The 13,078-nt window shown below is 37.5% G+C and overlaps 1 protein-coding gene across 1 annotated transcript in view; it reads right to left on the bottom strand.

Annotated features, from left to right (window-relative positions):
- Positions 1-7,877: 7,877 nt before the first annotated feature.
- Positions 7,878-13,078, bottom strand: part of MYPT-75D (Myosin phosphatase targeting subunit 75D) — a 53,799-nt gene continuing 48,598 nt past the window's right edge. Inside the window, exon 10 of the mRNA XM_067135879.2 lies at positions 7,878-8,345. Within this exon, the coding sequence (XP_066991980.1) occupies positions 8,065-8,345 (281 nt within the window). The 3' untranslated portion in view covers positions 7,878-8,064. The remainder of the gene's footprint in view (positions 8,346-13,078) is intronic.

Raw genomic sequence — 13,078 nt, 5'->3', positions numbered from 1 at the left:
TGAACAATTGTAGATTTTAAAGTGTGTTTTAAAATAATCCTTTTATTCAAAAAGCCTTCTTCTTGTGAAAAATATGCTTTGGTCTTTTTCACCGCACAAGAGCTGGTCCTTTTTAGCAGCATCTTGAACACTTATGTCAGTTGAAAACATATATATATTTACAATCTGCTTTACATCGCACCGGCACAGATAGGAAAGGGCTAGGAGTGAGAAGGAAGCGGCCATGGCCTTAATTAAAGTACAGCCTCAGCATTTGCCTGGCATGAAAATGGGAAAAGACGGAAGACCATCTTCAGGGCTGCTGACAGTGGGGTTTAAACCCACTATCTCCCAAATACAAGTTCACAGCTGCGTGCCCCTTAACCGCACGACCATCTCGCTTGGTACATATTTATTTTAATGCAAGAACTTCCATTCGATGGTTGGCTTATGAAGATCTCATTATTCATTAAATTTTCCTGTATCTCACGTTACTACCTTTAACTCAATTTAATTAAATGCAGTCAACTTATAATGGTCAGTTCTCAGCAAGTATTTCACTACTTAGCAAGTAACAAGACATCATAAATAGGAATTTCCATACACAATCAACACAGCAATGCACAGCAGAACGTATAAATCAGTATAACATACAGCAAAATGCATATTATGCACATACATAATTTAATACAAAAATATTTTTATACATGTTCAACAAAATGAGCTGTTGTTGGAGCGGAAGACAGGAAGAACCGAACACATCTAGTATATAATAAGCGTATTAGAAGGGAAATAAGATGCAAATGGACGAAGATGGTGTTGGACATTCCTTCATGCAGCCATCCAACCAACAGCTAAACAACCAGCATTCACCAGCACCCAGTGTCCCATGTTCTCAACAAACTAAAAAAATCACCATTCATATTCACCTACCTCAGTATCTGAATGAGCACCTTCTAGATATTTATACATACACCATGCCACAAGACCAAAGAGTATTAGAGATAGATCTCAAATAATGGGTTTGATGAGGAGAAAAGATGACAAGGTAATACAAAGTGGAGAAGGTCCATGTTCTTTTGTATCTTCAAGTTTGTCTGTATCTCTCCTCTCGGTTGATTTCTCACTCTACACTCGTCCATCATTTTGTTTATACTTCCTACTTTCAGCCTACCACATATAAATGTTTATAACTTCACTGTAAAAGGTCATCTAAGGAAAAAACAGACTTGACTCTATAGTAAACTCGTGGTTATTTGGGACAACAACAACAACAACAACAACAACAACAATAATAATAATAATAATAATAATAATAATAATAATAATAATAATAATAATAATAATAATAATAATAAAGATGATGATCGCGTGTGGCTTCTGAAGAGGCCAAGTGCAGATCTTTTGAGCTGTCGCCATATAGGCACCTGCGCTAGGATGGGCCGAAAAAATTTGAATTCTTCCTTTTAAGTTGTAATACCACGGAAAAGTTGCAAATTGGGGAGAATAAAACGGGGTAAAAAAAGGAACAAAATCGGTTCATTTCTTCCGGTTGCGCATGTGCTCTAACATTTGCCAAAATTCGGAAAAATGTATATTTTTTCAATAATGTTCTATCTTACTTGTCAATATTCGAATGTAATAGCTCTAGTTGACTCTTACGCAAAATGATAATGATTTTAAAAAAGAATGGTTCAAATCTGTTAAGGTCTTTCACTCGTGCAACAGCCGTCAAATCTATCAAATTCCTGCGCTCGTCGTCTTGGGTCAAAAACCACCTACCACTCTCGCCACCATGCCGCGCCATTGTTGTGTCATAAATGTCAAAAACATATCAGATGTAAGGCTTTTCAGGCGTTTGCTCTGTTAACCAGCGTTTTGTCTTAGGTCTGACAATAGACTCATCAGAGTGGGATGTGTCAGACCCTACCCACTGACGCTGGGGTGTATGCAGGTGAACTTATCAGAACTTATCGTACACCCCAGCGTCAGTGGGTAGGGTCTGACACATCCCACTCTGATGAGTCTAGTGTCAGACCTAAGAAGAAACGCTGGTTAATAGAACAAACGCCTCAAAAGCCTTACATCTGATATGTTTTTGACATTTTTGACATTCTCTATTGGTGAAAAATATCTAATTCCCTCCATGGGAATTTAGAATTTTCCACTGTTGCGTCAGTCTGTGTTTATTTCTTGTGTTTGATGCGTGTTTCATTCGCTCTTCCAGTTACTATTGTGTCATTTGCATTTACTGTATTTCAATGTTAGTTTTGTGTTAGACGTAAAGCCCCTAGCAAAAAAAAAAAAAAGTTTTGTGTTATGACATTTTTGTGTAAGTTTGTGACTTAACAGTGATATACTATGGCTGTACCTAAGAAAATCATCACAAGACAGGTATTTAATTGCCCTATATTTGGTGCGCTTAAAGACTTATCATCAAACAAGCTTCCTACCGGTGAGGACGTGATTCGGTGTTGTTCACAGGAGAGATACCAGTTGGCGTTTAAAGTTAATAGTAAGAGCGTCAGTTTTTCACATGCTGCCAGTACAGTAGCTAACAAAATAATTGGTTTGTATCAGAAAGCATACATCTGGTTACAGATAAGAGAACTGTGCAACTTATAAATGCGTTGCATGATAAACATTAATGTTATTTGCTTTACATCCCACTAACTACTCTTTTACGGTTTTTGGAGATGATAAATATTACAGCATTTGAAAATCATATACACGGGATAAGAATAAAGATTCGTTCAAGCAGAAAATGATGAGTTTAAGCAAAAATGCTCATTGCTTTTTGATGTAGCGGCTTGCAAACGCCCCATTGTTGTTAATTGCATTTGTAACAGAACCTTTGATTTATGTAAATGCGATATAACTGTCAACTGTGTTTGTGCAAAATCAAATAAAATACCTGCTATTGAGTTAAGATTTGTTTACTTATTACGAGCACACAATAGGAAAAATTGGAGGGGTGGATGTGTCTAAAACAAAGAAACGTATTAAATCATTGGAAAGGAGATCGCATGACAGCCATTTAACTTCGGATAATGAATATGAATCTCAGCTGAAACTCTCCTGCTCACATTCAAATGTAAATATTGTTGAAATTGATGATGAAGACCAATATCCTTCTAGTAAAGGTAGCGATAGCGACCAAGACTTTAAAGTTCCAAAAAAGGTTTCCTCTGATAATTGGCAGATGAGAATGCAGCTAAAATCTACTGCATTACAGAGCGATTGTTATGGAGTTTCTGATCATGCTACCGCTGCAATGGCATCAAGTGTTTTGCACGACGTAGGATTAATTACCAATTCTGACATCACCCATGTTTTAGACAAAAACAAATTCAATGTTAGAGCTGAATTGTGCAGTAAATCTGAAGAATATCCACTACAAGGTCTCTATTTTGATGGGAGGAAGGACGACACATTAGTAGTAGATCTAACACATTCAAAAAGGTTCTGTAGAGTAAAAGTGGAAGAGCATTACTCGCTAATTCAAGAACCTGGTTCAGTTTACATCGGCCATGTTACTCCAACTTCCAGAAGTTATGAAGATATTCTCACTTCTGTTATTTCTTATCTGTCTGGTCTTGGTATATCTCTGGAAAAGTTAGTAGTCGTAGGCTGTGATGGCACTGCTGTTAATACAGGTTGGAAAAACAGTTTAATTCGCCGAATCAAAATATATTTGGGGAAACCGTTACAACGGGCAGTCTGCCTCCTCCATTTCAATGAAATCCCATTCTGGCATCTGTGTCAATATCTACACGGTAAATCAACAGGTCCAAAATCGTTGAGATGACCAATCAGTGAAAAGCTAAGTGGCTGCAAAAAACGTCCAGTGATTGGCTTCAAGAGTACTGACTGTGAGATCCCCACAATAAACAGAAGTATACTAAGTACGGTTCAACAATATCTACTTGATATTTCCATGGCAATAAAGTCAGAAAACTGTCAAGAGGATTTGGCTGTATGAGATCCTGGTCCCTTGTCACACTCTAGGTGGTTGACAACAGCAAATCGAACTCTCAGATTGTACTTCAGTGAAGAAAGTCCAACACCTGAACTTCAAGAAATAGTTGTATTTATTTTGAAGTCAAACATGCCAATGTGGTTTAGTATCAGAACAAGTAAATACTTTAGAGAGGCACTAAAACTTGTGTACCAATCAATACAATCTTCAAGGTACTTGCCTGAAAATTTACGTTATATTGTCGATGCTGTGATAGAACTAAATGGCTTTTTCACTCATCCAGAACATTTAATGTTAGCCATGACACAAGATAACACAAAACACATAAGAGAGCTCGGACTTCGACGAATTCTAAAGACGAGACAGTTAGATCGAAAGAGAACAACTATCAGAACATTCTTACTGCCAAAACTCAATTTCAAGACTCAAGACTACTCTGAAACAATTAACTGGATGGACTGTGATTTATCTTCTCTCCCAGTATTAAAAGATATCGGTGACGATGAGGTTAATTCATATATTCAAAGTGACTCAGTACCTAATTCAGATATAATATTCAAGACATTCCCAGTTTACATGCACACAATCGAACGATGTGTGAAACTCATGACAGAAGCCTCAAGAAAAGTTTGTGGAGCCGAGTCTAGGGATGGTTTTATCAGAACGACTCTACTGTCAAGATCAACCATGCCCAACTTAACCCATAAATCAAATTCAAATTACCTTCAGCTAAGAACAAGTGAAAACTGTGATGTTCAATTGTTCTACAAAAGATTTTTGGACTTACGATTCTTTGCACAAAAACTTGTTTTCAAATTAAAACACTGTTGATAAGTACTGATGGTCTAAAATAATCTGTTTTTGAATATTTAAACTTGTATTCAATAAAGAAAACAAAAATTAACACAGAAGTTGATACTATTTCTTTCTCCTTGAACTGTGATCTACTTTATTTGTATATAGTTTTTTTTTCATTAACTTTGAAGGAAATGCGCAACCGGAAGATGTTTATGGATTTAAATAACATTTAAACATTATTTTCTGTGGTTCTAATACACAAGAATTTGAGCTATTGCATTTGGGAAGAGGCTCACATGCACGACCAGAAAATATAAACAGATTTTTTTTTAAACCCATTTTTATTCTTCCCAATTCACAACTTTTTTTGCGGTATTACGACTTGGAAAAAGAATTCAAGTTTTTTCAGCCCACCCTAACCTGCACGTAGATGAGGATCGGACACTACCTATGATGATTTCTAATGATGAGGACGGCACACACCCAGCCACCAAGGTATAGGAAATAACCAATGAAGGTTAAAATCCCTGACAGCTGGGAATCGAACTCAGGACCCCCTGGACCAAAGGCCAGCACGCTACCATTTAGGCGTGGAGCTGAACAAACTCGTGTCCTCATCCCGAGGTGGTGCAGCTCTTTTCAGGCAGACCCCCAATGAAGGTGAGCTGCATGTACATTTGGGATATTATAATATACACAAAAAGTTTAAAAACATAGATGAAACATTTTTTGGCAACATTGTGGGGTATTTTTAAACATGGCATAAAACCAGGTAAGATAATAAATAAAAAATGCCCTGAAAGAGTTCTTTCAACTACCAACCGATACACCAGATTATACATGGCAAGGAAATACAAATGCCTTGGTTTCATCTGCACCTCTTAATATCCCAACTTCAACATATCGGATTTTGAGTACAGAGAACAGCCCTCATATAAATGGCACAAAAGACCTAAAAGCAGAGAGTTATGACTGCTTGAATCAACTTGGCATTGAAGTGACTGACATAATCATCAACAGTCACACTCAATTTCCTGATAAAATGAAGGTTTCTACCGAATTATGAGAAAGTGAATTTTTGCACTAGAGTGAGCTGCCCTATAAGGGTGAGAGTGTCACATTATTTAAGGAATACACACCAACTAGTAAGTGGATATTGAATCATCATGATCTTACATGTTCGGAATGCCAGGAAGCAGTCAAAATGACAGCCAATGTTGCTGCAGTTCTCTCCTTACCGGGCACATCCCACGACAACACCACAGAGAATACAAACACTTGTCTATATTCTAGGTGCTTGTCCATTCAGAGATGTTTAAAACAAAAGCAAAGCAAAGTCATCTCCGTACATGCCATGAAGGCCCTTTGAGGGGTGGAAGGTAAAGGTTTCCACTATCTGTAACCTCGGCACTTGATGGGGTAGAGTGGTTGGCTCAATGCCCAGTCGCCTTTGTTCCCAGGAATTAACTTGGTACTCATTTTTGGTGTAGGCTGAGTGAACCTCAGGGCCATGTGCACCTCAGGAAGTGGAAATCTAGTTTCTCAAATTTTATGACTTCCTGACAGTGATTTGAACCCATGTCATTCTGGGTGAACCAAGCATGCCTTTACTGCCTCGGCCAGGCAGCCCTTAGATGTTTTAAGGAATAGTCTAAATCACAAGATTTGACACATGATGGCCGATGTAGATTTCAATTCCCACAGGGAACCTGAATGAGTAAATACATAATTCCAATATAATTGGTTCGTTATTGGAAATAAGCAAAATGCTGGCAACCAAGAATGAGTTAGCTGGAAAATGTATAATTTCCAGAAACGGACCAATTACATTGGAATTACATGATGGCCAGTGCCATCAAAGAATAAGGCTATATGGTCCATGAGGAAGTGCCTGGATTGATGGTAAATGGAAGCAACAGGCAAATAGATATCATAGCCTTTAAACCGCAAACCAAGAACAGAATGATCATTGATCCAAATGTGCAATGTGAATCCCATTCTGGTAAACCAGAAGAAGAGGACTTAGAGAAGAAGAGCATCTATGAACCTATAGTCCCATATTATAAATAAAAATAAGGACTGCAGTATATATCAGTCACAGGGTTAATGGTGGGAGCCCAGAGAACAATTCCTAAATTGTTATCCCAGTTTTAGACTTCATTATGCATGCAAAAAAAATCTGCTAACAAACATAGCAGTAGCTGCAATCCACACATCAATACTAATTTTGAGAAACAATTCTTTTTCATATACAATACTAATATGATTTATTAGATAGTAACTTTTATAATATCTTAAACAGTGATAAGTTGTATATTGGAAAATGATGTATACTTTATCCTAGTGGCAACCCTACAATTAGGGAAGTTATGCAATAAAATATATAAAGAATACAAAATTTTATGAATGTCCTGACATGTGATCTCAGCAATTTTAATTATATTGATGTCTTAATATTGAAAAAAGCTAACGATTATCTTTACAACAAGCAAAGAATAGTATTAATATGGAGTCACATAAGGATAACAGTGATCCTGACTATTAAGAGATGAAGAAAAGAGAGGTGAATGTTTCATACATATCATAACAGCAAATCATATATGCAAAAGAGTTCACAGCTAACATCTATTAGTTTTCAGATATTAAGCAGGGACTGCATTAATTAATTAATTTATTAATTTATTTATAATGCCTTACCCCAGAAAGAGTCTGCCATAAAAACACTGTACTCAAGATCAAAGCAGAACATGGAAAAACACAAAACACCAAGCTTGAAGAAACAAAAAACACAGTCATGGGAAAACGAGAAAAATTAAAATGGTTCTTGATATCTATTGAATCTTGCAATGAGGTGATGGCACTATTGAGAGTCATGTTTTCAAAATATAACATTCTGTTTAAATATGCACATGGTATATGCATAAATATATAGTTCACATCAGGAGCTCTAATTCTGACACAAAATTCATACTGTGCTAATACTGAAGGTAATCTTTAAGATATAATAACATATACAGGCTCAGCCTGTTAACAGGATGAAGTATGTATGTTGATACTTCCACATTTATACAAAACAACGATTAACGTTCAGTAATTAAAACTGCAACATACATGGGACACTAAGCACTATTACTCCCACTGTCACGGGAGTACCCATGCAATTATAATAAAATATATTACAATATCATAATAAAATGGAATGTCTCGTAATATGAAAAAATTTGTACTACCTAGATTCTATTAAAATTTTTTTTAAAAAATTGAACAAATGAACAAAGACGAGATAAGTGATGGATAACGACTACTGCTCACGATATGACACAGCATCGTCTAGTCCGAGGGTCACCAACCACATCGGCTGTGTTGCCTGTGAATCGCTGGACAGTAGGTACAGAGTTGCCCAGTAGATCCGATCCCGACACCGACGAGATGGGAGAGAGACCGCTCGAGTTGCCCTCTGGACTGCTGTTCCGGATCTGAGATCGCTGTTTCTTTAGATCAGCCAGGGTGCCGGCATTGATGGTTACTGTCACATTGATATTAATCTTACCGTTTCCTTCCGTAACATAACTTGTTTCTGCAGGGATTTCTGGACGTGACATAAAATGAAGAAAGCACAAAATATATCATGTACAAAATAAACATAAATACAGCAGAACATCGATTATCCAAATGTTGCCAAAATGTCAAATATTCAAAACCACATTTTCTTTTGTTACAAATTTGAGTCCATTCCTTTTCTAAAAAATAAATTAAAAAATAGTGTGGCTGACGATGTCTTTACTAATGTTACTGCCTTGATTCAACCCATGGTTCAAGGTGTAATTGAACAAATTGAAGAGACTTCATAAGAAGCAATTTTTCCTGTGCTTACATCTAGCAGATCAAGACCAAGAGTGTGTTGATGCTTTTTCCAAAAAGCTAAATCTTAAGGACTGCAGCTACATATTAAGGAATGGATGACAAAAGATCATTTTTAAAATGTATCAAATAAACTCTGGTCAACAGAAGAAACCAAAGGAATGGGTCCAAAGTGCAGTAGTAATACATTAATTACAGACTTGTTTCAATCAATCTCAGAATTTGAAGACTGTGATGAAGAGGATGCTTATGAATCGCTCATTCAGGTTTTCAAACTTTAAATGAAGATGAAATCATAAAACGTGTCCACGAAACATTTGGGGCTGATGATGAAATGGACAATGACGGAGGTGATGATGATGATGATGATAATAATAATAATAATAATAATAATAATAATAATAATAATAATAATAATAATTACTGTTAGGAAAAGGAGATCTAGGTTAGAAGAATGAAAAATCAGTGATTCACTTCAGGCAATAAGGTATTGTGACATTTCTATTAACTATTGCATTCTGTATATTGGTACTGCATTGCAATTTTAATATTATCTTCGAGAAACCTACAAATTGTATGCAGTCTGTGGGTTCCATGTGCAGTTATCCGAATGGCAGCTAGTCCTAATTAATTTGGATAATCAATGTTCCACTGTATATTAATTTGGAAAGCAGCTCTCGAGTTGCCATCTCCATAAACTGCTTGCCAAATTTATTCAAATATAATTGGTCACTCTAGTACCACCACCAAGGCCCAGTAGTGCAGGTTACCAACTTTCCATATTCTGATGAACTGATGAAGTTATTATAAATACAGTAGAAATCCACTATAGCGAGTACGGCATATAGCGAGAACTCCGTTATAACGACAGCTTTTTTTCTGTCCCTTGAAAATCCCTATATTAAACTGTGTATTATCCTTCGGTAACAGTGAGAACCCGATCGCTGACACATCCGTTATTACAAGCGATTAAGCATGCATATTTTCTTTTCCATTATCAATATTTATACACTTCAGCGATTATAATGAATGTGATCGATCATCTTCGGTATAGATCTTTTGCTATGTGCATTAGCGAGCTCTCCCGTCGACATTTGAACTCAAAGGCAATATTGGAGTCAATAGTAATACTCGTCAACTGGTGTTCTATAAGCACAATTCAAAATGAAAGAGAACATGTTTGCGTAATAAATGCATAAATAACATGGCCAATAGCAGTAGTTAACTCATTAGAAATAAAGGCTGAAGCAAATGATCACTTAATTTTAAAGCTATGTACTAAAATTAAGCAAGAATGTGATAAATCTCAAGATACGGTGCAGAGTGGATGACTGACTTCGGAGGTTAGTTTAGTTTATTCAGTAAAACCTCATTAGGCATTTCTGCAGGGGAAAAGGAAAGATAATGTGTTAATCGAGAAAATTTACTATTGAATACATGAATGCGACAACACTTACATCGACCCGAGTCGAAACTCCACGGTGTGGGTTTCAACATATGCACCACCGCTGAAAGATGCAGATGCCTGTCCTCTTCCTGGATTTGTCGTCGTTAATAAACGATTTCATGACTTTTTCAGTATCTATAACAGGGCTACCACAAGACAAATATGCACCACGCTAGTCAACTTCACACGATTATGTTCCTAATCCTTACGTAGTCTATCACGCGACAAATATTTGCTACCCTTCACTGCATCGCTCAACATAGAATACATTTCTAACTTCTGAATGGAATGCAAAATATAAGCACAAACAGGTTTACTGGGATATTCAGCAATATCAACAAAAAAACTGAGAGCAAAACTGAACTTGCCTGAAGCTATAATTTACTCTCTAAAGTTACGAAAACCAAAGCCATTTCCAGTTTTCGTGTAACTTTCCCCGACCTGCCTCTTGTGGCGAGGGCTCTAATCTGTGTTGGGAATCGCGTTCCTTTCAGAAGAGATGATAAAGAACAATTTCAGGGCTGAAAAAAAAAAAGAGATCGTACTGAGCGATAATAATGAATTATGTGACACGATAAATGAGGTATTTTTAAATAGATTTAATACGACATGAATCAGGAGTTCAAATTTACAAAGTGCTAAGCGAGAAATTGCCTTAATGAGGAATGCGCAATACGACGCACTGTATTTTCTCACATCTGGTTAAATTTTGGAAAGGCTATTCCCGAGTAATTTATAGCAAAAAGGTTATCATTACACCACTTGTGCTTGAAATATGTTTTCACGATACATTTGAGGTTAAGATAGGTTAGGTGACTATTTGAATACGAAAACTGAAAAGTTTGCCACAGAAGCCACTGGAGTTATATTACCCGAATTCTTCAGAATGAAATTGAACACCCGCATTCACATTCACATTACAAGTAGGACGCAATATGAAAATCAGCGAAAATGCAAGTTTTAAAAACGGATTGCCGTTACATACCGATTGTAATGAGTGTGGGGTTTTTCCCGACATTTACGAAAAATCAGATATAACGGCAATCCGCTACAGCGAGTACATTTTTGGCCGTTATGTATTCTTGCTATAACGGACTTCTACTCTATACAGTACATTACGATCCTAACACGAAATGAAGCGTATAGAAATAAGCTAATCCTTTGAGCTTGGCCAAGCAGCACATTTGCCTTGCATGACGAGTGTATTGGCGGTGCGACGTCAAGGGGAGAGGAGGTGAAGCAGCCTGGTGCATGAGAGCAGCACAGTTGCCTTGCACACTGAGTGCATTGGAGGTACGACGTCAAGGGCAGAGGAGGGGGAGTGGGGAAAAGATTAGCAGCCTGGTGCATGACAGCAGCACAGCTGCCTTGCCAGACTGATAGCCTATTTGTTTTCGAAGAGGTTTCAGACTTCCAAGAGCTTGAGAATACTTTGATTTATTTATCAGATCTTTTTCATTTTTGGCCGAGAATGATTCCGACTGATCTGATTGATCTTTGGTGTAATGCCCAGCTAAGGACACATTTCTGCAATTCCTACATCTGCACAATTTCTATAAAATATTTCCTTGGCTGTACAAGGCAAGCTGCTAAAGTTCTCTCAATATTCAGTTCATACTGATCATTCTTTTTCCCTTCCTGTTATGAACTTAACTAAGTGCCAGCAATGTGCAAAACAAAGATGAATTTACCCACCTCTGTTTAGAGATATATCTTTAGATATACAGAGGAAACAGAGATACTGAATGGATTAAATTGTTGCTGCTAGTTGCTTTACGTCGCACCGACACAGATAGGTCTTATGGCGACGATGGGACGGGAAAGGCCTGGGAATGGGAAGGAAGTGGCTGTGGCCTTAATTAAGGTACAGTCCCAGCATTTGCCTGGTGTGAAAATGGGAAACCATGGAAAACCATCTTCAGGGCTGCTGACAGTGGGGTTCGAACCCATCATCTCCAGGATTTGAGCTCACAACTGCGTGCTCCTAACCGCACGACCAACTTGCCCGGTGAATAGATTAAATTCAGCAAAGAGAAGCCTACATGCCAGGATACAAACACCACACCAAAATCCACATATATATAAAATAACAGTTTGTCTGGTGCTAACATACTGTGAGTGAGTGTGAGTGAATCGTTATGTAATATTAATAATAATAATAATAATAATAATAATAATAATAATGTTATTGACTTTACATCCCATTAACTACTTTTACCGTTTTAGGAGATGCTGATGTGCTGGAATTTAGTCCCACAGGAGTTCTTTTATGTGCCAGTAAATCTACCAACACAAGGCTGATGTATTTGAGCCCCTTCAAATACCACCGGACTGAGCCAGGATCGAACCTGCCAAGTTAGGGTAAAAAAGCCAGCTCCTCAACCGTCTGAGTCACTCAGCCTGGCTAAATCATTATGCTTTTTCACTCTGCGAGAGAAACTTTCTCAAGATAGAGGGAAAAAAGTGAAACAAGCCAAAGGCAATGCACATCTGGGACCCTTACTCCTCAGCACAGGAGCTGTCACAGAGCGGTCACTCGTTAGTGCGGGAGGAGACTACTACTCACCGTGAGTTAAGAGTGACTCTACATCACAAAATACTTCATTCTGAGTTACGTGAGTAGACATACCTTCCTGATGGAATGCACAGGCACCTGTTGCACAAGCACGTGGCTCAACATCATGCACCTCACCACAGCTTTTTATCTTTCTGCATTCACTTCCATCAATGCAACATTGCTTATCACTGCTGTATCATCAGAATTAAGATCACTACTACCCAAATTGTCATAACTGTTGTTCAAAAGAAAAGAGATACATTCATCAGAGAGCTGCACTTTAACGCTTCCAGCCAAGAATGCTTGTCACAGCGCTAAAACTGATGACTTTCAAGTTGCTCAAAGGGAAGGTCCATAGAAAGAATTGATATGATGGTCGAGTCCTAAGTCACGGCAACTATTTTTTTCTCGCGAATAACGAGATAACACGGAAAATCTAAGATATGCATTTGGGAAT

This window comes from Anabrus simplex, chromosome 1, assembly GCF_040414725.1.
Source record: "Anabrus simplex isolate iqAnaSimp1 chromosome 1, ASM4041472v1, whole genome shotgun sequence".
Lineage (NCBI taxonomy): Eukaryota > Metazoa > Arthropoda > Insecta > Orthoptera > Tettigoniidae > Anabrus > Anabrus simplex.
The sequence above is the reverse complement of the archived record's forward strand: the minus strand, read 5'-3'. Positions and strand labels throughout refer to the sequence as shown.